The 27,076-nt window shown below is 41.2% G+C and overlaps 2 protein-coding genes across 3 annotated transcripts in view; one reads left to right on the top strand and one right to left on the bottom strand.

The window, feature by feature from the left end:
• INTS6 (integrator complex subunit 6) overlaps nucleotides 1–3,142 on the top strand; it is a 42,014-nt gene extending 38,872 nt beyond the window's left edge. For both annotated transcript variants that reach the window (XM_042839148.1, XM_042839147.1), the window contains one exon: nucleotides 2,577–3,142. In XM_042839148.1, coding sequence (XP_042695082.1) covers nucleotides 2,577–2,670 — 94 coding nt within the window. In that variant the 3' untranslated portion in view covers nucleotides 2,671–3,142. The remainder of the gene's footprint in view (nucleotides 1–2,576) is intronic.
• A 953-nt stretch (nucleotides 3,143–4,095) lies between these two features.
• SERPINE3 (serpin family E member 3) lies at nucleotides 4,096–23,011 on the bottom strand. The gene is made up of 8 exons (XM_042839057.1): nucleotides 22,756–23,011; nucleotides 17,901–18,134; nucleotides 15,953–16,150; nucleotides 10,456–10,654; nucleotides 9,827–9,927; nucleotides 8,290–8,376; nucleotides 5,867–5,950; nucleotides 4,096–4,136 (listed from the first exon to the last, which is right to left on the bottom strand). The coding sequence occupies exons 1-8, from the start codon at nucleotides 23,009–23,011 to the stop codon at nucleotides 4,096–4,098; spliced, it is 1,200 nt and encodes a 399-aa protein (XP_042694991.1).
• Between the last annotated feature and the right edge of the window lie 4,065 nt (nucleotides 23,012–27,076).

Genomic DNA, 27,076 nt, shown 5'->3' with positions numbered 1-27,076 from the left:
AAACATGTCCCAGTTCTTTGCAGTTAAGATGGTTAAGTTTTGCTAACTGGTAGCTGATTCCTGTGATGACACAGCATGCAGTTCAAGTTTGGAGTGCTTGGTCTGTTTCCCTGCTCCAAGGAGCTCTGTTATAACAGAGACTTAGGAAAGTTCTTGAGCAGTGCAGCAAGAAAGCCTGTGTTTAAAAACAGTTTCCATTCAGTTCTGGAACTTAATCCAAAAGAATGTTATGAGAGGAGATGTCTAAAATAATCTAGGGTTTTCTTCTTCCTTTGGGAATGGTTTGCCATGTAGTTCTTCTACTACTTAGTGAAAGTCAGGGATGCATCTTGCAAAAGATGCTGCAGAAATTGGGAACAAATAAAGCTATCATTTTTAAAAGGCAAAAACCAAGGTGAGGGGCATAATAGATTCTATTTTTTCCCGGTTGACTGTGAAATGTTGAGGAGATTCCACATCTCAATGTCAAATTTCGATTCTGCTGACTCTTTTATAGCTGGTGGTAAACTTCTGGCTCAGCAGGGGGTGGGTATGAGTAGCAATTGTAAGGAGTCCTTGTTGAACAGCAAATTCCTAATAGATGGCTTTAGAACCTAGCACAGAAAAAGTGATATAGCGAAGGAATAGGAGGAATTAGACAGGGAAAGTGAGAGGTCCTCAATGTTTTCTGGAGCTGGCATAACAATCTATTTATGGTCTCAGCACTAAATACTCTCTGCTAAATAGAACTGTGGAATCATGTAATAGCCTAAGTTGGAAGTGACTTCAAAAGGTTCCCAGACTTTGTGGGAAAAGGGAATCTAGATGAGATTATCCAGCACCCTTTAGTCTAGAGCAAAAACTGACAAAATGTGGATCAAAATTCTCCAAATTGACAACTTCTCAGTATTCTTTTGTTTTCTAAACAGAGAATATTAAGCTATTAAATACATAAAATCTGATGTGTCTACCTAAAGAAAATGCTAAACAATATCCATTTGTAGTATAAGTGCTGGAAAGAATTAATACAACCTCAAAATAATAATGAACATTAATGCTCAGTAGCTGCAGTTACCTGAGAAGTTTTTACCTAGAAAAATCAGGAAGCTCTGCGTTTTTTGGCAGAGTTGACAGGTAAGTTAGGAAGAGTTGATGCTTAATTATGTTAATTACAGTATCAGTTGCTATGGTGAAATATTTCTGTTGTCCTGAGAAAACTGCATGCTATATAGTGTTTAGCATTTGGAAGAAGAGCCTGGGACATGTATTGTAGGGCTGGCCATAGTGTGCTGCTCTGTTGGCACAAGGATTCACACTGATGTGGTAAATTAATAGTCTGTATTTCCCACCTTTCGCCAGGCTTAATTTCTAGGAAGTATCTCCTGTTAGCTTGTACAGCTGCTTCAAATGGACTTCAACATTGTTACTTCTCAGAGTACTGACACTGAATATAAACATGCTGAATTTTTATTAGGATATGCTATGTAACAAAGTACTTTGCTATTAGCTTAAATTATTTGGCTTTTATTTGGGCAAATGAGGAGTTAGTTCCATGTTTCCCAGGTTGATACTTTGCAACAAATAAGAATCAGGGAAGCAATGATGAATGGAAGTGAAGCAGTACTTGGAGGGTGGGTCTGTTATGAGTTACTGGGAACCATGATGAAAAGGATGGAAAAATACCTATAGCATGGATGTTCCAAGAGATAGTGATTGGGAATGGGAGTTCTGTTTCCCCATAGTCCAACTGGGATTGTGGGGAAGTCTGCACTTTGGGAATTAGGGCAGATGCACGTTTGTGAGGAACAGGCACGGACTGGGAGGCCTGCTTGGGAACCACATACTTTTGCCAGAATTTAATAAGATCATAGTACTGAACTCAGAGTACAGTTCAGAATAGTGCTGAGTTGAGAAAGTGTGTGATCCTTTCATTGCTGCTTTGAGCTGCCAAAGCATTGGTCAGAAGTTGCTTCTTGAATGCAGAAATGTCACAAGGGTAGGGTTAGCTGGAAGCAACAAGGAACAGCATGCTGCAAGACAGTGGTTTGAGCAAAGGAGACAATGTTCTCATGCTCAAATTTCTGTACTCTGTGGGGAATGAAAGTACAGAGACTCCAAGTATGGTTTACATCTATATTTTCTTCAGTTTCTCTCAAACTTTTAATTTGTATTTTCTCATCATCTTGAAACATGCTCTGTGCTGTGTGATGGCTATTTTGCCATCAGAACCAAAGTCTCCTCTGTGATTGTGCCATGAAGGCATGCAAATAATCCCTAAAAGCTGCTGCTACCTTTAGGATTGTAGTTCTTTCATATGTTTTCTTTACCTTAGAACTTCTGGAAATAGAAAACAATATTTTTCTGGTGTTATGAAGGCTGAGTGATGTTTAACCACACAATAGGACAGATCTGTAGTAACCCTGGTTTGTGTTCTCTCACAAAATGGAGAAGCAAGTTAGTAGTTTCCTGAAGTTCTGGTAAGCAGCAGTACATGCAATGCCATCATGCAGTGTACCTAAAAGGATAGTTCAGTAAAAGCTCTGCTAATGATACTTGATGTATTATGTGCATTCATTAATGCCTTGTTCCAAATACAGGTTTAAAAAACGAATGCTGATAGAACAGCTGGAGAGTTTTCTGGAAGAAATCCATCGCAGATCCAATCAGGTGAACCATATCAACAGCAGCTAAGGAACTGCACACCAGAACCACAGCAGGGCACTGCTGTTCTTACTTGCATTCATTTTTGACATGCACTCTTATCTGTATATGAAAGAATGAGAAGCTGCTCTGTAAGAAGATGAGAAAAGCATCCATCATCATTTTTTCTTCTTTTCTGTTATTTTTGTAATGTGAAAAATATCACTAAAGCATTTTTATTTAACTAAATGGAGAACTCCTTGTCTGTCCATGGACTCAAGTGTCACTTTCCCTCAGGTTCTATTTTCTTATTCTAACCTTCAAAACTATCACCTCTTAAGGTTGAACTTTGCCAAAAAGTTGATTTGTAATTTTCAGAAAAAAAAAAGCACATACATAAAGCAAGGTAATGTTTTGTATATACAGTTATTTTGGATATATTATTGTAAGTTGTATAAATGTATTTTGAAAAATATTTAAGAAAAGCACTTTTGTTATTCCATCAATAAAAGCTCTATTTTAATGTTTGTGTGGGATTCAGTTCAGTTTATACTGGAATGGTTCATTTTGCCTTGCTTTTAGGGAATTTCCATTTTTCAGTGTTAGCCTGATACTGAATGCTGAGCAGGTTTGTGTCACTGAATATTCTGTTCTTCATTAAAAGCTACTGAGGTGAAAGCAGGATTGTGACTATGGTAGGATGAACAGTCCAGCCATCCTGGGCGTACAGCATCACTTTATTGGCCCTATCTTTCATCTTTGCTAAGTGCTCCTAACTTCTTTCTTGTGGAACATTCCCTTTTAGATCCCTTGCATTCTGAATGGGTCTGGCTGATTAGCCCAGCACCTGCCAACAGGATGATGTCAAGCAGAAGCTGTGGCCCAGGTTCTTAAGTAGTTCAGTGGTGAAATCTGTTCAGTTTTTCCTCTAAGATGTATGTTTAGTCTTTGCTGTAGTTGTGGTGCTAGTTTTTTCCAGACAGGTCTAAGTTCCCTTGCAGTACTTGGAGGGAGTGTATTAAACAAGAGGGGGAATGACTGTTTACATGGGTTGGTAGTCATTGGACAAAGGGGGAATGGTTTCAAACTAAAGGAAGGTTCAGGTGAGATATTAGGAGGAAGTTTTTCACTCTGAGGGTGGTGATGCACTGGAACAGGTTGCCCAAGGAGGCTGTGGATGCCCCATCCCTGGAGGCATTCAAGGCCAGGCTGGATGTGGCTCTGGGCAGCCTGGTCTGCTGGTTGGCAACCCTGCACATAGCAGGGGGATGAAGCTGGATGAGCATTGTGGTCCTTTTCAACCCAGGCCTTTCCATGATTACTACAGTATGTATAAAGTAATAATGTAGCAGAGGACTTAACATTTTTGCAAGAAGCAAGAACATTTTAATAAATACATATATAACGTAGCCTTTAATTTCATCCGAGAGAAGTTTGCCATAGGAAGAACAGAAGATGGTATTTGACTAGAATTTATTATGAAGGATTTGTAACTCTTCCTATAAAGAGTACTGAGCCTGTAAAAGAAAAGAGTGTTAAAATTGGGACCAAGTTTTCGAAGCACAGAAGTAGCAGAATTGAAATTCTTCATTATATGGAAAAATTGATTTAGCAATGACATGCTTTCCTTAGAATAATTTGACCATTACTGTACTGAAAACAGATAAGTGTTTCCAAATAGTAACCTGACCAGGTTGATCCTCAGGACACATCCTAAAGAATCCCTTCTGAACAGAGTAATACAACTCTGCTATTTTCCCAGTGGAAAAACTTCATTTACTCTGCCTGAACAAATACAATGACAATGTTTTTGGGTTTCCTTTTTTTTTTTTTTCCATTGGAAATATTAAGTGTACTTCTGAGTTTTGAGTTGCAGCACAATAATACATACACTTCAGTCACATAAGGATCTTATTGTACAATTGCATTTCCTTTCCATGCGATTTATCATACACTGTAAAGTGAGCAAATTTATTCCCTGAAATTACTGTTTGGTCTTAATCCTGAGGAGTCCTTAATTGTGGGCCGGATTTATTTCAGTGCCTTTTTTTCCTAATTTTTGCCTTTGCTTAATACACATGCTTTGATTTATCAGAATCTGTAAAGCTGAGTATTAATTATGTGGGCATTTACAGGCAATGAACATAATTATCTGCTATAAGCAATTAAGGAAAATAACTTCCTCGCATCTTTTTAGGCAGGCTCCAAACTGTTTTACTGCATCTTGAAAATGATTGCCAAAGTGAATGCACAAGTTGTAGGCTTTCTGCAGAGCCATGGTCTCAGTCTGTTAGTGACATCCAGTGCGCTTCCATGGCATTTGAGAACCTGGATGTTTCAGGAGAACGTGAAGCAGGGAAGAAGAGTCTCCTCAAAGATGTTGGTATTCGATACAAGAGGAGAGAAACTTATGTATATTTGGAACTGGAGCTGGGTGGAAGGCTTTAGTTTGCTGAACTGCTGAGCTATGCCCCTTCATACTGCTGAGGTAGTGCTAAAACAGGGAATTTCAGGCTGTGGAGTCCTGCTGCTTGTGCTCAGAAGTCAATTTGCTGCGTGCCACCTGTGCAGGCGTGAATAAGTTTCTTTTGTAGAGGAAAAAATTGTATTTTAACTTCAGCTACCTCTGCTGCCCATTTGGGATTTCAATTGCCTTGCGGAATTCTGTTTCCCATGCTGGGGCATTTAAGGTCTTTATGTACTTCTGGTGCTTACCATAGTAGAAATTATAGAATCATAGAACCGTAGAGTAGCTTGGGTTGGAAGGGACCTCAAGGATCATCAAGCTCCAACCCTCCTGCCACATGCAGGATTGCCAGCTGCTAGATCAGTACTAGATCAGGCTGCCCAGGGCCCCATCCAACCTGGCCTTGAACACCTCTGGGGACAGAGCATCCACAGCCTCTCTGGGCAGCCTGTTCCAGTGCCTCACCACTCTCTCAGTAAAGAACTTCCTCCTGACTTCTAAATTTCCCTTCCTTTAGTTTAAAACCACCCACCCCCCTTGTCCTATCACTAATCTATGTACAGAGATAGAAGTTAATTTGCCTTTCCTGACTTGACTCTCCTTTTTTTATTATATATTTTAAAGGAAATTAAACTATTCCTTATGTGTGCTTTAAAATCTAAACTCACTATTCCTGGCTGTTGAAATGTCCCGGACTAAAGATGCACGACAAGCTTCTTACCAATTTTGGTGCTGCTTGTGAACGATTCTGCTGCTGAATCAGAAAGCTTGTGTACGTACCTGTGTTGGCTTGTCTCAGGAAAAAAGTGAAAGGTCTGTCTGCTTTGAAAATAGGTGTCCGAGATCTTTTCAGTAGTAGCATTGCTGTAATGCAATTAAGAAGACATTAGTAAAATGCATCAATTTTCATTCCATCTTCTGTGCTGTGTCCTCAAAACTCACAGTACCAAACCCCAGAGCCTTAGCTGCTACTCTAAGAGTAAACCAGTGATTTTGTCCTGTAGAGAAATCAGTGGGGATGAATGAACAAGTTGTGTGATTGTGAGCAGATGGGACACATGCGTATTGCTGAGGTGAGTCAGCCTGGTTTGGATTGCAAAGGTAACAATTGCTGTTGCCACAGTTGTAGCTCTGCCCAAGTCATGCTGTGCTGTTACCCTTAAGCCAATCCCTACCCCTGCTGTTCCAGTCAAAAGATGAGCAAGGCACAAATGTAATCCCCTCTTCTAAATGGGAAACAGCAAATAAATACTTATATCTTCCTGAAATTAGCCAGAGCTCACAGCAAAGACTGAGTATCTTCAAAGCGCTGTATGGGAGTGCTTAAATAGTCTGTAAAATTATGATTGCTTAGAAGCAATTATAAGCCTTGTTCAAATCAACTCTGCCTTGCAGCTATGTAGTATTGACTATATTGACAAAACTGAAAACTTGGATAATTGTAATGAGCATTTAAAGCAACAGAATTCAATGGAAAATTTGAGTAAGGCTCAATAACGTGAATTTGAGTGGCACTATTTCAGTGCTCCTAAAACAAAAAGCAACTTCAACTTCAAAGCCACTGTGTGTCTGGATGCTGTGTTTCTAATATCAAGCAATGAGCATAGTCAGACTTTTTGTAAACCAGCTTCTTTGCTTGGTCTGATGGGAATTCATGGACGTTCCAGCATTGATTTCAATGGAATAAAGGTGTAATGCTGTCTGACTGCTATTAACCTTAGATCCACAGAATGGCTTGGGTTAGAAGGGATCTCAAAGATCATCCAGTTCCAACCCCTGCCATGGGCAGGGCTGCCACCCACTAGCTCCGGCACTAGGTCAGGTTGCCCTTACTCCTTGGTATGTAATGGAAGCCTAGAAGTTAGGAATTTCCTGGAAAAAAAATGATGTCTTAAGTCCAGAGGGACCAAGACTGGCTGGAGAAGTGGGCCCTTGAACATCTAATGAGGTTCAACAAGACCAAGTGCAGGGTGCTGCACTTGGGTCAGGGCAATCCCAGGTGTTTATACAAACTGGGTGAAGATAAACAGGAGGGGAACAGCTGTTTATGAGGGTGGACAGTGATAGGACAAGGGGAATGGTTTTGAACTGAGACAGGGGAGGTTTAGGTTAGATATCAGGAGGAAGTTTTTCACACAGAGGGTGGTGATGCACTGGAACAGGTTGCCCAAGGAGGCTGTGGATGCCCCATCCCTGCAGGCATTCAAGGCCAGGCTGGATGTGGCTCTGGGCAGCCTGGTCTGGTGGTTGGTGACCCTGCACACAGCAGGGGGTTGAAACTGGATGATCATTGTGGTCCCAGGCCATTCTGCGATTGTATGATTCTACGAAAATATTAGCACTGAAAACACTGAAGTCCTTACAAAGATGAAGATTAAAGGGGCTTCAATATAGCTCGTGTGACTTTTTAATATTGTTTTTCTTTAAAGGAAATGGGGATTGCACAGCTCAGTTTCCCTGTTGTACGTTTATGTTGTGATGGAGGATTTCTAAGAAAATGTCATTTAGCTCACAGAGGTGAGTTATTAACTCTGTAGTCCAGAGCTGAGATTTTACTTGGAATGTCCCTGCTGAACTGGCCCTGACTGCTCACATGTAAAGTGTCTGGGAAACAAATGTCTGTGCACAAATATCACTGTTCTGATGTTAGAAAAAAGCCTAGAATGCATTGAAGACGACAAAACTTTCACTTCATGAACTTTCAAGGTACCAATGGGACTGTCTTCAGAAACAAACCCTGTCACAGTGTAGGAGCTATAGATGAACAGATAATAACCTCTTTCATGCTTTGATTTTTGAGATCTGAACAAAGAGATTGGTTTGGGTGGTGGTGTGTGGAGTCAGGAGTTGGACTCAGTGAACCTTGTGTGTCCTATACAGCTCAGGATTTTCTATGATCCTGTTTAACCAACAGAAAAAATGCTTTATTTTGTTAAACTGGATTTTTCCTGGGCTGGTAAAGTTGGATTTCACCTGAGCATTTGCATGTTAGTCTAACATCAAACATGGAATGGGAAGAGGTTTAAGAGTTCCTATGTGCAATTATAAAGGTGAAATAGAAATGTTCAATACAAATGTTTGCATTTGGAGTGGGTGTGCTTCTAAATGCTGACATACTTTTGTGAAGCAGTTTTGTGATGAGCAGTTGTTGCTGTGGTGACAAGCTGCAGGGGTGAAAAGTAACACTTATATGTATGATTTACCTGTAGCTCCTGATGCCTTTGTGCCATCCTCTGTTACTTCAATCTTTGCATGGTGAATAGCTTCTGAAATATAAAGGCCAGCTTGCTCTACAAAACGAACCAACCCATCAGGTGAATATTAATAATGTTGTCATGCATTTTATTGTGAACACCATTTTTATTTTATTCATTCAATAACGCTTTTACCTTTTTAAATTTTTGTTCTTTTTTCCTGCAGAATCTAGAGGTCTTAGGCTGAATCTAAACTGTGCTGAAGGTGAGCTGGGCCAGAGGATTTTTCATGCATGTGTCTGGCAGGGATAAATACAGACAGCCCAAACATCTGAGCCAGGTCTATGTCAAGGATTTCTTTGCTCAGTCCATAGCTGTAATAATAGGGCTGTGGGGTTTTTGGATCAGCATTCTCCAAGCGCAGGTAAATTGGAGAGTAAATCAAAACCCTTGTGTTTGTCTTGCGTCTTTCTGCCTGGAAATATCCTCTGTTACATGTTCAGGCTGCAGAAGAACATCACTTGACACAATATAGAAACATCTTTAGAGTGAGACAATGCATGAGGAAGGCAACATCAAGTTACTTTACTCTAGTGAAGACAGCAAATCTCTATTGCTGATGGAGAGAGATGAGGACTTCCAGACCATAAGTAGCAACACACAGATTTGTGTGCCTCTTTGATTAGGGAGACTTTCAGGAAACTTTAAGTCACTGCTGTGAATACTCTTCTCTCTCATTTTTACCTTCATCTGTCTGTTCTTTAGTCTATATAGATATTTTCCCACCATTTGGACAATGGTGTATTGAATGCATGTGCCTTAATATCTCTTGCAGGAGAATCTACTCCGTGATCTTCCCAAGCATAGAGATGAGCCTCACTGGCCTCTAGTTCCCTGGATCCTTCTTCCTTCCTTTCTTAAAAATGGGAGCGATGTTTCCCTTTTTCCAGACATTGCCTGACAGCCAGGACTTTTCAAACATGATGGAGAGCATCTTGACAACCACGTCAGTCAGCTCCCTTGGGACCCTGGGTTGCATGTCATCCAGCCCCATGGGCTTGTAGACAAATCAGCATCATGAGGCAGACTCAGTCTTGCTCTGCTCTTACAGTGGGAGGGATTTTGCCTCCCACCCTGCCCCTCCACACACACATACATGTAGAAGTTCAGGTGTGAGAAGCCTGACTGGCCATGAGGCAGATAATTCCTTGAGAACCTCAGCCTCTTCTACCCAATGTATCTAAAGAATCCCTTGCGTTTTTGCAGGCCCCTCCAGACATTCAGTACCATCTGTGCCTTAGCTTTCCTAGTCCTATCCCTCCATGCACATCTGGATGGTGCCCCTATATTCTTCCCAGGCCATCCATGCCAATAGCAATTATCAATAATAAAGTAGGTCGATTGAATAGGAATTTTGTTTTGGAGTTCACAGAAAAAGAAGTACAATCAATAAAGAACACCTGAGTCTGCCGAATCTCTTCAATATTATCTCAGAGTCTATACGTGTTGGGTCAATTATCACTTTGTATTCACTCAAGCCTCTTACCTGAAATGCCTTTAAAATTAGCAGTGGTGGGATCAAATGCATCTCTAATTCCCAAGGCAGAAAAAACTGTCTTTAGATCAAAAAGGCTTTGAATACTAAACCTGAAATTAAGATGAAAAATGTAATTTAAATGCAGGATTCATAGTTTCATAAAGCTAAAAGGTGGAACATGCAATTTATTTCAAGCCTTTGCACTTCATCTCTTTCAGCGTGAGCCCAATGCTTTCTTCTTGATTAAGCACACTTTCCAGAGAAGCAACTGCTCTTCACTTGAAGACGTTAACAGCAAGAATCCCTCACCTCTCTCTACTGCAATCATACTACCTCTCAATGTTCTTGACATGTGAACTTCACGTATTCCTGAACACACTCTCTTTAACATTCTATTTGGCCGTAGCAAAAGGGCTCTTTGAATTGTTTCTGAAAATTATCTTGGAGGAGATGAGTATTAATGTACAAATTGTTTTTCACGTGGAGAATGTATTATGAGTGATATTTTCACATGGAGAGTATTGTGAACCAAAGCACCTAATTTGGTTCCGTCCTGCAGGTTGTGCGTATCATTGTTATCACACGTAATTCTGGCAACAGGAGTAGTGAAGTCATCTCAGAGGAACAGAATTGCTTACCTAGGTAGAAAAATATCCATCTTCATCCTCTTTAAGCTGCTGGACCAGAGTGTTATGGTTTTGGCAGAAAGATGAGACTCAATCTGGGACAAAGGTGTTCGTTTGTGGCTTGGAAGCACTATGAACATGCTGAGTTTCTCCCCTAGGTAGGGTAACTCAACGACACTGAAAGCATCCTGAGTCGTTGTCTGGAACTGACCTGTATTTATGTGAATATAGATCTTATGTCATCATTAAAATAAAAAAGAAAACAACAGTCACACCTCAAAAAAACAAGCGTGGGGAAGCCAATGGTTCAGAACAGCAGTGGACTGCAAGGAGTTGTCTGTGATGCGTGGGCTCAGCTCAGGTCACCTATAGCTCACTACACCAGCTCATGTGAGCAGAGCTGATTGGCTGAAAAATAGTTTTTTGTAGCTGAGAATCACAGAATCACAGAATTGTAGGGGTTGGAAGGGACCTCCAGAGATCACGGAGTCCCACCCCCCTGCCAAAGCAGGTTCCCTACAGCAGGTCGCACAGGTAGGCGTCCAGGCAGGTCTTGAACATCTCCAGAGAAGGAGACTCCACAATCCCCCTGGGCAGCCTGTTCCAGTGCTCCGTCCCCTCACTGCAAAGAAGTTCTTGTGCACATTTGTGTGGAACTTCCTATGCTGCAGTTTCCGGCCGTTCCCCCTTGTCCTGTCTCCACACACTGCTGAAAAGAGTCTGGCCTCGCCATTGTGCCCCCCACACCTTAGATATTTATAGACCTGGATCAGGTCCCCTCTCAGTCTTCTTTTCTCAAGGCTGAACAGACCCAGTTCACTCAGCCTTTCTTCATAGCAGAGATGCTCCAGGCCCTTCACCATCTTTGTGACCTTCCGCTGGACTCTTTCCAAGAGATCCCTGACTGTTTTGTACTGGGGAGCCCAGAACTGGACACAGTACTCCAGATGAGGCCTTACCAGGGCAGAGTAGAGGGGGAGGATCACCTCCCTCGACCAGCTGGCCACGCTCTTTTTAATGCACCCCGGGATGCCATTGGCCCTCTTGGCCACAAGGGCACACTGCTGGCTCATGGCCAACCTGTCGTCCACCAGGACACCCAGGTCCCTCTCCGCAGAGCTCCTCTCCAGCAGCTCATCCCCCACCCTGTACCGCTGCATGCAATTATGGATGCAAGACTCTACACTTGTTTTTGTTAAGCCTCCTCTGGTTTATCAAAATCTGCTCTATCAAATAGTGTTACTGTGCTATTTTTTACCTGTTGTAGTTTCCATGGAAATAATTAGGAGGCATTACTTTTGGACTATCCTATGTTTATTAGCCAGGCTATGACAATAACTGAATGGTGACAGTTCCTGCAGTGCCTGTTCTTTGAATAAGCTTTCTTTATTCCTTATGGTTTCCCTCTAGTATTTTTCACTAAAAATTAATTGCTGAAAGAAACAATTAAAAAAAAAAATATATATACTATTTAATTAACTGAAACCTTCTTTTCCTTGTATTTCCTTCTTTACTAACATTGAGTTTTAATCTTATTTCAGGCCAACAGCTATATTAAATGGTAAAGCATTTGGGCATATACTTATAAAGGCACCCAGTGTATTCATTTTGAAAACTGAAAAACCTATCAAAAACAGATGAAGGTTTTAAAAAACAGTCTCAAAGGTAAAAGCTGTTTGGCTTCCAATCCTGTAATTATTTAGACGTGTGGTAACAAAGACTTTAATTCCATATTTCAATGAACAGATAATCGAAGCATTCTTAATGGACTGTTACACAGTAGAATAGATCCAATTATCACTATTTTCCTTTCTTATTTTATCACCTGTAAATCCAATGGATAGCATTTCAGGAAAACACAGAATCAGTTGTCAGAGAAAGAGTTAAATACAGGTTACAAGCAAATGAATTATTATTACCATTGCTGCAGACCATTCAAAATAATCTACTCCCTTCCAACTGAACTGTAGTAGCTGTGTCTTGTGAGGGTAGATGCTCATGCTTTTTGAGTCAGTTTTATAAATAGTGGAATATACTTAGTTATTGTTCATCATACCTAAATATCTGCTCATAAGCACAGAGATATAGAATGTCTTAAATATTTCATGTAAAATGTTTGTTAGTTTTGCAAATCTGGGTTAGATAGCATTCAGTGCATGCTGGTAGTCCTGCTAGAACCTAGAAATGTTATATTCTTAGATCAGCCGCCCCACCATGCAGTGCTGAGAGGGAACTGCTCTGGTAAAACCATCTCCCAGCACATGGGTTGTTTTGGTGGAAACAAATTCTCTTCTGGTTTGCAGAGAGGATTTGTGTTCTGCACAGGATGGGAGTGATTTAATTCGTGGATATGATGATATTTTGAAGTCTGTTATGTCTACAGAGATTATACAGACCTTATTTGTTAATTAAAAAGAAAACTAAAGACTTGGTATGATTGAGTTGGGATGTTTTGCCTTCCTTGCTTGAACTGATTTTTAACATCCCATAAGAATGGTACACAGCTAAATTAGTATTCAAATATAGTTAACAAATTGCTTGAAAAAAAGAACATGTAATATAGCTGCAGTACCTAACAGGCTTGCACAAATAGTAATCTTGACACTTTCTTAGCATCATTGATAGATCCCAGGCTGATTTGTTCTGCATGGCAACATTAAAAGGATAAAAAATGCTGTAAATAATCAACATTGTCCACAGTTAAACTTTCTTGATCTTTGTTTTCGATCCTGGTGGTGGACATCTGCAATAATTTGATAATGAAGGAAAGTTATTTCAGATCTCTGTTTTGTTGTAGTAGGCCAGTCCCTGGCCAGGCCCTGGAGCATGACCAGGGAAGGACAATAAAGCTGTGAAGGGTCTGGAACACAAGTCTTATGGGGAGCAGCTGAGGGAACTGGGATTGTTCAGTGTGGAGAAAAGGAGGCTCAGGGGAGTCCTTATCACTATAACTGCTTGAAAGGATGCTGTGGTGAGATGGGGGCACCAGGAGAAATTTAGCTTGGATATCAGGAGAAATTTATTCTCAGAAAGAGTGGTGAAGTATTGGAAGTGGTGGAGTCACTGTCCCTGGAGGTGTTCAAGAAAAGAGTGGATATAGCACTGATGGACATGGTCAGCAGGCATGGTGGGGATGGGTTGGTGCTTGGATGAGATGACTCTATGAATTTATGACTTTTAAACAAATTAGTCGGAAATATCTGTAGCATTTCTTATGACAAAGAATTTGGCTCAGACATTTTAGACTTCTCATTTATGTCTCACCCCACTAAAAATTCAGAGAAAAGGCTTGCTCCTGAGCTGATAGGTATGTGTTAGTACCAAGAAACCTATTTTGTCTAACTGGATAGCTAACAAAGGAGCAAAGAGTGATGTAGTTTTAGACTACATGAGCAGCCATGTACCCTGCAGTTAGCTGGGGATACAGCATCACCCAGGGCTGACTGACCATGAGCTGATGTAGTAGTTTACACTGCTCAGTGATGAGGATGAGGAGGCACTGGGTTTTGCAAAAGGAAATTCCTCATTCGAAATTGAAGTTAATTCCCTTCTAAAAGAGTTGAATGCACCAGAGGAATAGGAACACTCCAAGCCAGATGTGTGAGTGTGTTCAGGAACGGGTGATCCTCGGGAGACGGGAGAAAGAAGTGTGTTGGACACACCACGGGTTTTCTTGAAGAGGAAATACCACAGACAAAGCCACAGCAATACAAGCAAGCTTGCAAAGTGGAAAAGAATGATTCCTCAGACAGGTGGGTTCCAAGATAAAGAGCTGTAGAAATAATGAATGGCCAACTGCCTGCTTGACGTGACCAGAAAAGGAAACTGCTTTAGCTGTGGAAACAAGAGAAAAAAGAAGAAAGAATGGTGCTGCTGAACACTGAATTCTTTTTTTTTTTTTTTTTTTTTTTCTTTTTTAATTTATCTCCAATTATTTGCTGGAAATTATAGAAAAGGATTAGCTTGATGATAAATTATTGAATAACAGTGAGCAGTGAAGTACCTAATGGGAATGAGGAAAGAACAAGAGGACTTGCAATGCCAGGGGTGCAAATGAAATTTGACCTACTTCAGAGAGACAAATCTGAGTCTTGGGTAGTTACCACTTTAGAATTCAAAGAGAATAAATGTGAAAATTGAAAGTGTGTTAGCAAAGATTTTCCAGAAACCTGCAGAGTCAGAGTCTGCATCTCTAGATGAGAGTCTAGAGAGCGGAAGTGTATTTATAAAGAAAAATAGAGTAGTCTGGGAAATTTTAGGTCTTCATGTGAAAAAGTTTAGAATATACTGGAGAAACAAATGGACAAGTCAAAGGGGGATACAGAAAGTGAGATAAACTGCAACATCAGGCAGGTCCTAGTATCTTTCTGGTTGGGTAATTGATTTGGTACAAAGGCACAGATCCACCCATCTGATTTTAAGGAAAAACATTAGACACAGATTCACTATGGCACTACTAACAGGTAGAAGTGATGGTAGCTAGAACCAATGAATGAAATGAAATGAAATTGAAGATAGAATGCACCTGCTTGAAGAGGAGATTAAGATTAGTTAAGATGAAAGTGGGGTTCCCATGCTGAAAAGAGTTCAAAGCATTGCCAATACTGAAGACTTTCATCAAAAATGGACAGTGAGGTTACCTTGATGGCCGGGATGGTGGAAATCCCATAGTATCCAAGAAGCCAACACAAAAAGGCACGCATTTATTAAGATTTCCTTGCCCTTAATTTACCTGTGACTCATCAGCTGAAAGAAAAAATGGAATGTTGGGAGAACAGAACAGGTAGGGTACAGCCTGAGTAACCACTCAATGCGCTAAACAGTGCATTTTAGCAAAGATTCATAGAATCATAGAATCACCAAGTTTGGAAAAGACCTAAAAGATCACCCAGTCCAACCGTTCACCTATTCCCAATAGCTCCCACTAAACCATGTCCCTCAACACAACATCCAGCCTTTCCTTGAACACCCCCAGGCTCGGTGACTCCACCACCTCCCTGGGCAGTCCATTCCAGTGCCTAGACAGAGCAAAATACTGAGTGTGTATATGACCCATTACAATTGTGATATAAATTTCTTATCCCTTACTTTCAGGGAGGATTAACGTGAATTGGAAAAGTACATAAAAAGATTCCTGGAGAACTGGAGTATCTATTTAATGAAAAGACTAGATGAGCCTGGCATCTTCATTTTAGCCAATTTCATTATTTATTTATAAATATGTTTAGGAGCAAATATCAAAGCTGAAATAAACTATTTAAGTTGGAAGACTACTAAGATATAAATTGGTCTTGAAGAAATTTAGACTTGGAATTAGAAAGCTTTTTATCCAAGTGAAGCTCACAAATTTCTGGCAGAAGGAAAGGAGCTTTTTATATTAAAAAGGGTTGTAAATTTCCTCATGGTTGAAAATTAAGCCTACCGCACAAGTTGTTGTGTCACAGCCCATATACTTCAAACCTCTGAAAGGAGAATACTGTCTCTATGAATCTGGAATGAGAGCAGTTACCGTAGTTAACTTCAGCTGTGTGATGCATTGTGGGTACTTTCAGGGTTGAGCTCTCTGCCGTGGTAAAAGGCAAGATCTGGGTATCCATAAAGGGAAACTTCTTCAGCCACGTGCTCTTGAAATACATGGTGCTCACCACAGCCACCCGGCTGAGCGGTGACACAGCTTCCTCAGAAGGCACACCGTGCACGTCCCTGTCTGCAAGGGAGAGAGATGGAGATGATTTTCTCACATAAACATGCCAGTGCATATTTTGCTGCCTTTCATCTTTAGATCCAGAAATTCCTAATGTAATCAACCCATGACTACAGATCCCCTGATGAAGTAACTAAGTCATCTGCATCTCATGTCCTAATTCTGCCCCTCTCTAATTTAATTAGTAGTTCACCTCGGTCTGCTTTGGGCATCTCAGAGTCCTGATTTACTTTTAATTTATTATATACAACTCTCTGAAAGGTGGTTGTGCAAGGTGAGGGTCAGCCTCCTCTCCCAGGTAATAGAGATAGGACAAGGGAGAATGGCCTGAAGTTGCACCATGGGAGGTTCAGATTAATATTATGAAAAATTTCTCCTCAGAAAGAGTGGTGAGGCAGTGGCACAGGCTGCCCAGGGAGGTGTGGGACTCACCATCTCTGCAGGTGTTCAAGGAAAGAGTGAATATGGCAGTGAGGGACATGGTTAGCAGGCATGATGAGGAAGGGACGGTGGTTGGACAAGATGATTTTTGTGTTTTTATCCAACTTTAATAGTTCTATGATTCTATGGCACTCTTGTGAGTACCACAACACGGACTCCCATTTTAGTGTCTACTTCTAGAGGAAGTTTCTTATTGTAAAGTTGGATCAATTATTACAGCTCATTTAAGAAGAATAGAATTTTTTTGGACTAGCAGCTTTAATGTATACTTTCAACATCACATTATGTATTAGTGCCCAAATTAACACTCAAGTAATTTAAGTTGATGGGGCAAATCAGGGATTTATTTTGTTTACTGCTTCTAAGGACTTGCTTTTTTAATTATTTATTTATTTTTTTTTTTCATTTACACGCATTTGATTTCGCTACCTTTGTTACTCGTGTGGAGCTCTTTTCATTTCCTATTTTGACATTTTAACTTCAGAGTCTGGCTTACAGCCCTCCATGCTCCCCACCACAGCAATGAAAGTGTTCTGTGCAGCAAACTTGGCCACAGGGGAGTATGGCTGCTCCTCGTTAAAACTGAGAGCACCGAAAAGGATTCCCATTTTAAAAATCAGAGGAATAAGGCCAAGAACTTTATGGCTTGATATTGCAAACTTACAGTCAGAGATTCAGACTTATTCTGGCTCCTTCCTCCTTCCTCCCATTAGAAATGAGCACAAGAGTGAGATTTCCTGGCTGTTAGTCTTAAAATCACAGAATAACAGAATAACAGAATCATACAATCGTAGAATCATAGAATCATAGAAGCATAGAATCATAGAATGGCCTGGATTGAAAAGGACCACAATGCTCATCCAGTTCCAACCCTCTGCTGTGTGCAGGGTCACCAACCAGCAGACCAGGCTGCCCAGAGCCACATCCAGCCTGGCCTTGAATGCCTCCAGGGATGGGGCATCCACAACCTCCTTGGCAACCTGTTCCAGTGCGTCACCACCCTCTGTGTGAAAAACTTCCTCCTAATATCTAACCTAAACCTCCCCTGTCTCAGTTTAAAACCATTCCCCTTGTCCTATCACTGCCCACCCTTGTAAACAGCCATTCCCCCTCCCGTTTATACACTCCCTTCAAGAACTGGAAGGCCACAATGAGGTCTCTCTGGAGCCTTCTCTTCTCTAAGCTAAGAGTCTTGGTTTGAGCAAGGTGGAGTGTGGCAAAAAGCTTTATTCTTGGTTAAATAAATGTTCTCTCGTTATTCTTATTTTACATTTTATTCATGTGCAATCATTCTCATGGGTTGCTATACTACCTGCAATGTTACCAATGATCCACCCCCGTATCTGGGCTGCAGTTTGGTTGGGGTTGGTGAAGTCAGCTTGCTGAAGGCTGCTGTTGGCCCAGTGCGTGATATGTGCAGCAAAGTGGGGTGAGAGCTGCACACCAGTGTGCGTGAAGAGGGAGCATGCCAGCTGCACCACAGCACCCTGGCCAGAGTCAGCTGCTCCTTCATACACCTTGAGTAACATATCCTGCACGCTTTGATCTGCCAAGGGAGAGAGAAGGAATAACTGCAATTATTATGTTGAAGCATCAGATCTCAGGGGCTCTGACCTCTATTGGTGGCATCACTGTCCTCTGAAAGTTAAAGCACTTTCACAGCTGAAGTAACCTTGACATGATAGGGTATTCCTGTAGAGCACAATGACACAATGGGCGTAGAAAATTCTTTGTGCTGCTGTAGAAGTCACTCTAGTGCAGATATATCAAATGGCTGATGCAGTGTCATGATCACACTGTTATGCATGTGAATATAGCTCTTGTGGTTCATAAGTAATTTTATTCATTTGGGGCATTCTCTGAGTTCTCATCTGTGAGACTGAGATCCTCCAGTAGTGACTGGCTGTGCTGCTGTTGGTACAATACTGTCATACATCTCTTCCTCATGTTATCAGTGGTGCCACCCATCTCAGGAGTCATAGAATCACTCAGGTTGGAAAAGACCTTAAAGATCATCAAGTCCAACCACAACCTGACCATACTACCCTAACTCTAACAACCCTCTGCTAAGTCATGTCCCTGAGCACCACATCCAAACAGTTTTTGAACACATCCAGGGATGGAGACTCAAACACCCCCCTGGGCAGCCTATTCCAGTGCTTAACAACCCTTTCCGTAAATGAGTGTTTCCTAATATCCAGCCTAAGAATAGGAATATCCAACCTAGGAATAGTATCTCCCTGACTGCTCCAGCTCTGTCTGTTACTCTTAACCCTTCAGTTTTGAAGGACACTGTCCCAAACTTATCCTATATTGTATATAAGGCCTGACAATGCTAAATAGAGTTGACATTTCTTGATGTCTGTCACAAGTGACTCTTATACAAATGACAATGATTTCTGTTCTTTCTGAATTACAAATATATTTTTCATGCAATATTTTTCTTTAAATTTTAATTTTTATGAGCCATTCCAATCCTTTTATAAAAAACCTGCTCATTAACTCATAGTTTCTTTACCTGAACTGATGATTGCTCCTTCTAAATGCAGAATTTTGAATTATGCTTACTGAATTATGTCCTATTCATTTCACACATTTCTCTGATTTGCTAAGATCCTTTTGAATTTTAATCAGGCCTTCAAAAATGCTTGTAGAAACTACGAATATTCAAAGATTCAATAATGTATTCCCTAGTGGATTGACCAAAATACTAATGAAAACAGCAGAACAGTGCCCCAGTCTCCAGTTACTGGGCAACTCACAATGGGCCAATGGTGGGGGTTGCTGTGATGGATACAAGGTTATGTTGTAGGCCAGCAAGGATGTGGGTCTTCCAAACTTAGGAGGACCATGTGTTTCTAAAATCACAAAGTTTCTAACAGGTTTCCCTGATTTAACAATTCTTTTTCTTGTCATTAATTTGCTCACTCTAATAGTTTGTGATGAGACAAGTCATGCTGAAGTGGCTGCCTGAGGCTCAGCACTTGCACCTAGTCTGAGCAATGTTGATGTTTTCCACATCGCCTCAGACTTCCCAAGTGTGTGGGTTAGCCCCTTTCCTATAGTCCTTGGAGAAGACTTATCTACATCCACCCAATGACATCTTTTAGACTTTTTCACTTCCCTGTAGGAAGCTTCCTCCAGGTTGTTCTTCCTATAAATAAGCCTGCCTCGAGGAGTAGAGCATTGCCGTTCTTCAGCAAGACACTACTGCCCGTTGGGCCTGTGGGATCAACAAGGTCTTTCTGATTTCCCTAGGTGGATAGTCATCACATGTCTTCACTGTTACGTACAAATTATTGGCCACCATCTTCAGGGAGATAAGTACTGGGCTCCGTGCTTCTGCAGAGTGCTGCAATCAGCTTTGGTGCTCCTCTGCCTTGGCCAAATGCCTGGGGAACTCTGGGCACAACGGGGCTCACTGTTATGGTCCTGGTCAGAAACATTATTTTTGTTATTTTTGACCCCAGGGAGACTGTTGAAGGAAGTCCTCAGTTTCCCAGAGGCAGCACTGAGGGTAGGCAGATTTGGACGTGAGTGATTTGGGGCAGGTAATCCAGCAAGAATTTTGGTGGGCTGGATCTATCCTGCTTTTATTGACCTGCCCCATGCTGAGCATCGAGCCAAAGGTAATGTCACTGTGACACTCCAGCTCCCAGCCAGGTCCCTCACCTCATCAGAAGACTTCTACTGCATCGGTACAGATTTGTGCTGAGCTAAAGGGAAAGTTTAATGTCTTCATGTCTTCCTATTTCTACCACCCAAGAATCCAGTGTGTGGGTTTTCTTGTCTAGCAGTGCTCCTCTAATAACCTGCAGGGAGACCGATCACCTCTATGAAGGCTGGTATTAAAGCTTAGATCTATTACTCTTGAAGGGATAAAATACTGAACTCCTTGAATAGATGTCAAGAAAACTCACACAGTTTGAGGTGTAAAGCGCTTTTTTTGTGTGTTTTGCATTAGTGTGGGAGCATTTGGCAAGCTCTCTGGAGGACGAAAGAAATCAAAGATGGTAAATTGGAAGCAGATGTTAACGTGAGGTGTGGTATCCTGAGCTTGGAATTTCAGTCATATCAAAGCACTTAGCTAACCAAAGTCCTGAATTCTTACTCAGAAAGCAGTTCAAAATTACTTTAAAATACTCTACTATGGATCACATAAAACAGCAAGGAGAAAACATTTTTAAGTGTTTTATTTTGTCTATATTTTTTTCAAGGCATCCCTTTAAACACCGCTTTTCTTATATTAGAATAAAGGTGAATCAATCTTCCAAGTGATAAAAGAAGATTACGGGTGCACGTAAGAGCCGATTCTCTGTGAATGGTGCATGAACCATCAATGCTTTCACTGTTTTTAGACTGCCAAGATTTTAACCACATCCTTCATTATTGTGAAAGAAGGACCAACTAAAATATGAATGCAAATATCTAGTGGAAAAACAGAATATCATAGAATCATAGAATCATAGAATGGCCTGGGTTGAAAAGGACCACAATGCTCATCTAATTTCAACCCCCTGCTATGTGCAGGGTCGCCAACCAGCAGACCAGGCTGCCCAGAGCCACATCCAGCCTGGCCTTGAATGCCTCCAGGGATGGGGCATCCACAACCTCCTAGGTCCACCCTTCCAGTGCATCACCACCCTCTGTACGTATATGTGTATATATATATATATATATATATATATATATATATATATATGAGCAGTTTGCTTTTACTCATATGAAATCTGGGCTAAGTACTTATTTATTAGATGTAAACCATTGGAGGACACGATTTCTCTCTCCCCCACTGTAAATGTGTTATCATGAATAATAACAATGGATCCAATTCTACTTTTTTCTCACATTCATACATTAATATTGCTAAAAGCCTTAATGCGCATGGCTAATGCCATAAACTAGAGAGAAATTAAAGTAGAGATAGAATGTCTAGTTGATATTCCGCGACATACAAAAAGGAGGACAGTGCAAAAGAGCCACCAGGTCATTAATAATATCTATACTTCTCATAGTTATATCTTGTGTGGAGATTTGTGCTTGAATTTCAATGTGCAATATTCTATCTAACTTAATATTCTCTCCTCAATAATTGAATTTTTATGCAGCAAAAAGCATGGCAATTGCTGAGGTAAAATCCCTGTCTGAGCTAATGCTGTTTAAAATCACCCTACCGAATTTACAGAAAGTGTATCAGCCAGAATTAGCTTGTACTGCTATATTGGTTTTGAATAGCAATGATATGGAGAATGGCATTGATGACTAAGGTAGGTTACAGCACAGGACAGTGAAATTACTGTAGGTCTTATCTTTAGTTTTCATATACCGAAAGTAAATTGTATGCTGAGAAATAATAGTGTTATCTCTTTACATAAGTCTTGTATATAAGCTACAAATTTTGAAGATGAGACAGCCATCTACTTATAAACATTGTGCCCATAATGTCAAACAGTTTTGGACATGTGATGTGAGATGGTAGGATAATTCACAATTAAAAGGAAGACAACATCCTTAAATTCAGCTGATTCATGCCGGCTTGTAAGATATCTGCCTTTTCCATATCTCTTCCCAGAGAGCCTTTTATTTTAGCCTGCTTTCATGGGAAGATATAATCACGCCATCCACCTGTCCATACAACTCATTTCCTGCCAGTCACCTTCTGCTAAATTTTCTTCTAATTTTTTTTGCTAGAAGATGAAAATTTTCATTTTTTCAGCCAGTTATAATAACCCTAGGATAAAGGCATAAGTCCTAAAGATAATTCAGTTTCTCAATTTGAGATTAGGGTAGGAGACAAAATGACTGTTGTCTCCTCGACATCTCCGTGCAGAGGACACAGTGGAGGCCAGCTCACAGCAGGCACCATGAAGCCCTAGGGAACCAAGATCAGTTTTGCTTTCATGGAAGAATCTTCTTTAGGAGCAGTTGTACTTCAGTGAAAGAGTAAGCAGTACTTGAAAAGAAGGAATAATAATGCGTGTCTACTGAGTGTCCTTTGTCTATGCTGACATCTGCCTGTCAAATCCAGAGAAAACACTTCCAAATTACATTTTTGCAGTGAGGTAGAAAAAAACATAACTCATTAGACACATACATGTGTCATCTCCTTAGTAAGGCTTTCCTGCAAAACATAGGGAAATCAGTATTATTTTAATGCGGTACATTACCATGAACGTTGTATCCTAGAGCATTCTGCAGCTCCATGAAGGTATTTCCTTGAGCTCCAAACTGCAGCAGCTCCAAAGAAATGGCCACGCTTGCTGGGGAAATGACCAAGTTGGTTCTGTTGTCTGCTTCAGAGGCACGGCGGTAGAGATTGATTGCAAATTCAATCTTCAGGTCCTTCAGCTCATCATAGGAGATGCAGTTGCCTTTGTTTAAGCACCAAGTAAGGATGAATGCAAAGAAGACGATGGGCAACATGAAGGTGAGCTGAGAATGCACTCCACCAGATAGTCATACCTGCAATTAATAACAGAGGTACTTAGACAATTAATGATAGCTGGTAAAGCACCTGCCCGTATCTAGTCAGTAGTGGTTGCCATTAAAAGATAAGGTGTAGGGACACACTGACTACTCTTGGGTAACAAGAATCAAGCTTTTCTAGTATGCTGTACCCATACAGGATGGTTGGCCAGTGCAGCACATGGAGACACAGTGCTCCTCAATTAATAAAACAGTGACCTGCAATGTGAAGGGACCCCTTGGTGAAAGCTCTGTGCTCTCCACACTGCCCAGCATCCCCAGCTCCTTTCCATCCCCAGAGAAAGAGTCACTTCCAGCACTCCCCAAAGGAAGCCCACCCCTCAACAGATGCAGGTGTTCAGCTGCAGGCTCCAGCCTGGAGGTTCCATCCATGTTTGCAAAAGGCTGCCTTCAAATTTCCCACCCAGATATTCCTCCTGTGCAGTTCATACTAAGGAATAAAAAGTTGCATTTGCAAAAGGCTTTGGTGCCCGCAGCACAAAATCACTGCTTTGGAATTTTATGGGAAATCAAGAATTTGTTCACATTATGTTAAGATACACTTAGATTTGTATTGAAGGGAAAAATGGTAAAACAACAAAATAGCTTCTTTCTTTTTGCGGAATTTCACCTTTTGAACAACGTATGCAAACACATTTAAGGAAACACTGCACCTTCTTTCACTTGAGGATTTCCTACAAATCTTTCTCCATGCCCTTTGCTCTAGAGATCACCTCTAATTCTTTGCATTTACTCACAGTTAGCTCTGTTAAATTGTCTTGCCTTTCTGAGTCCTTCTGGATGTCTGAATTGAAGCTGTCTATGTACGCCTTGTCTCCTTCTTTAATAGGTAGTGGAGTAAAGACTAAGTCATGAGACTGCATTTAAAGGGATAGACAGTGATCAGAGTCTCTGTCGGCGATGTCTGTACCACTCTGTCCAAATTCCTGTAGGCTACAAGCTCTGTAGAGAGCCAGGCAAAGCAGCATGCCACTGACCAGCAAATCCAAGGCAAGGAACAAAAAGTTACACATGGAGATAGAGCCGGCAACTGCCTTCCAAGCACTGCCCCAGCCTCATGAGGCTTGTGACCTGCTGGTACCGAGCAAGGCATCTCCTATCTCTCTTCCCACCCCCTCCTGCTTTTATATGAATTCCATTGATTCCTCTGACACAAAGGGGAAGAGAAAGGGCTCACTGTGTACCAGGCACGTAGCTACTTTTTCCCCCTATTTTGAAATCTTATGCACAAAAAATCCCATGCAATTAAAATGTCTTTATTTGCCCTTTTTTTTTTTTTTTTCTTTTTTTTTTTTAATGCCATCCCAAATACGAAAATTTTCATTCACTCTTTAGTTTCCAGGGGGAAAGAAACAACAAACCGGTGCCTTAAAGGGGAGGAAATAAGGATGGGGTTGCTTTGAAATGAACCTGGAGCAGAACAGCTGTGGTGGAGACCACTCCAAAGATCACTTTAAAGGGAATTTCAGTGGTTCATGGCTTTCTTCACATGACAGAATCAAACCCTGCTCATCATTCACAGGTTCAGCCTCACAGCCTCCTCACAGCCACACAAGGTTGTGGTCTAGAAGTGTTCGTAAAGCTGCAGCTCGATGAACTTCATGGTGTTTGACATTACACAGGTACCTGGCTATCTTAAACTGTACGGCTCTGTTGCCTCTGGGAAAGAAATCACAAGCTCACTACAACCAAAAAATAGCTTTTAAGCCCTGCTGTTCCACCTTTGGCAGCGGAGGAGCAGTGACTCAATTGAATTAGGGCCCAAATGAGAACAACAAAAATGATCCTCCTTTTCTGCTTCTTTTAGAAAGTGACAGAATAGGTCCTGGTACAAAGAGCTGCCTCAATATCCAGGGGGTTGCACCATATTCCTGTTAGGACTGGTAGAGAGCTTGAGTTTGGCAAGTCCCAAGTTAGGACCACAGGCATAGCTGTAGGTTCTGCCATCAAAGTCAGTGGCAGTATTCTCATACTGAAAAGTGCACTTGGACTTAAAAGTTCTGCTTAAAGAGGATCTCCCTATTGAAGTTGCTAATGGTGCCACTGGGCTGGAGATGTAATCAAAGGGAATTAAGCTGAGAACACCAGATGGCTTCTTGAAGGGCTTGCCACCATCATTTTTTAATGTGTTTCAGGTCATGGATGAGGACTGGTTGAATTAGACCCTGGGCAGCCTGGTGCCAGGTTGGTGACCCTGCACGCAACAGCAGGGTTGGAGCATGATGACCCTTGAGGTCCCTTCCAACCCAAGCTGTTCTATGAATCTAAGATTCTATGACTGTACAGCTGGCTTGGTGTGGTGTTCCCAGAAGCACCAGAACATGAGGCATTTCCTCTGTGCCCTTCCTGATATTCTCCTGTAGAATAATTAAGATTTGGAAAAAGGATAGTGAGTCCCTGATGGCTTTAGACATTGCTATCAAAAATTAATATTAAATTTTCACCTGGCAAAAATTAAGCCAATGTTGCTATTCAGATTTGGGGTAAGTGTTCATGGGACATAAAACTGAAAGTTGGGCCCAGCATAAATATGGCGGAACACAGCATCATTTCTGTGGAAATCAGAGCAAAATACGTTCAGGTTTACCACAGAAGGTCTCAGAAATTGGAGTGCGTGTGTTTCAAACTTTTCCTCCCTCCACCTAATTTAGGAAGGGAAATCAAATGGAGGAACCTGGTCAGGAAAAGTAATGTTTATTAACAAGGACTTCAGAAAACTAAAAATAAATCAATGTTGTTCCAAGAAAGTGTGGGGAATAACAAATGTTCTTTAACTATAATTAATGAAAGTGAGGGGATGATAGAACATTTATCGTGATCGAGGATAGAGCCAAAGATCTTACGCCCATTCAATTTAGCAGCCTAAGATTTGAGTTTCTCTTTCCCAAACAGGGACCAAAATTCTGGAACTGGGTGTCCAAGGAGAAAACGGAGCCCCATGGGGTTGATCAGAAAACTGTGCTTGTAAATCTGGAAGCCAGGCCCTGAGCTGCTAATGTGAGGGTGGTTAAGGGGACACAACTCAGGGGCTGCAAACCAACCAGGCCAATTACAGAAATTTCATGCCAAAAAGTAAGGTGTCCTGGATCTGCAGAGGTGGTAGGGTTGGGCCATCGTGGAGAAAGGGTTTCTGGTTGGTTATTTTTAACAACTTTTTGGGGAATTTTGACTTACTTGCATCCTAGCTTGGGCATAATATCCTTCTCTGAGTCTTCATCTGGATAAGAATCACAAGATCCTGAGGAAACTATTGATAAATTTTGTCTTTGAAAAAAATGGAAAAGCTTATTTTTAAGAAAGTAACTGATTTGTCCCCGCTCCTCAGGGACAGAAAGAGAAAAAAAAAGCTGTTTTTTGAGGGCTGCTTCTTGACATTGAGATGACTTAGTCTGCCTCTGAGGGCAGTGAGGAAAGGCACAGAATGGAGTTGTTTGGAGAAGACAAGGCACAGCGGTGCTCGGATGGCAACCTGGAACACGAATACTGTGGGTGAGGGAGATGCCTTTGGACTCTTTTTCCCCAGTCTTCTCTCCTACAAAACTGGAGTTTTCTCTGGTGTGATATTTGTGGCTCTAGCAAAACTGATTCTAGCTGTTGCTGTTGCTAGACTACTTAGAAGAGAGGGGCAGCAGTTCTGCTTTTAGGCTCCAGTCAACTTGGGCTCCTGCTAAACTGACTTTACATAGCAATTCAGGGCAGAATATAGCCCACAGACAGACTGCATGAAGCAGATGTTCTTCTTCAGAACCCCCTCATTTGCTTTCTTGCATCAGAGGAGTCTCCAGCAATCTTCCTTTCACTCCAGCACAACCCTGGTATCAGCAGAATTATTGTACTTCACCCCCTTTGTAAATGAGAATAAGATTTAGCCTTTAATCAGTGCCATTTTTTTGTGCTTACACTCTTTAAAATATATAACCCTTGGGAAATTAAACCGAATCCAAACCAGCTTGCCTCCTGCTTACATCTCTGATGCACTAGAGAGCTCTCACTGCAAAATAC

This window comes from Centrocercus urophasianus, unplaced genomic scaffold (genome assembly GCF_019232065.1).
Source record: "Centrocercus urophasianus isolate 14NV4802_14NV808 unplaced genomic scaffold, USGS_Curo_1.0 seq_9, whole genome shotgun sequence".
NCBI lineage: Eukaryota > Metazoa > Chordata > Aves > Galliformes > Phasianidae > Centrocercus > Centrocercus urophasianus.
The sequence above is the reverse complement of the archived record's forward strand: the minus strand, read 5'-3'. Positions and strand labels throughout refer to the sequence as shown.

What these genes read in the sequence shown, in the direction of transcription:
- SERPINE3 (XM_042839057.1), bottom strand. Translation starts at nt 23,011, where the DNA reads ATGTTGCCCATCGTCTTCTTTGCATTCATCCTTACTTGGTGCTTAAAC. An exon ending in AAAGGCATCAGGAGCTACAG is followed by an intron (nt 5,951 to 8,289) that starts GTAAATCATACA and finishes ATTGCATTACAG; the next exon opens with CAATGCTACTACTGAAAAGA. An exon ending in CCTGAGACAAGCCAACACAG is followed by an intron (nt 4,137 to 5,866) that starts GTACGTACACAA and finishes TTTCTTTTACAG; the next exon opens with GCTCAGTACTCTTTATAGGA.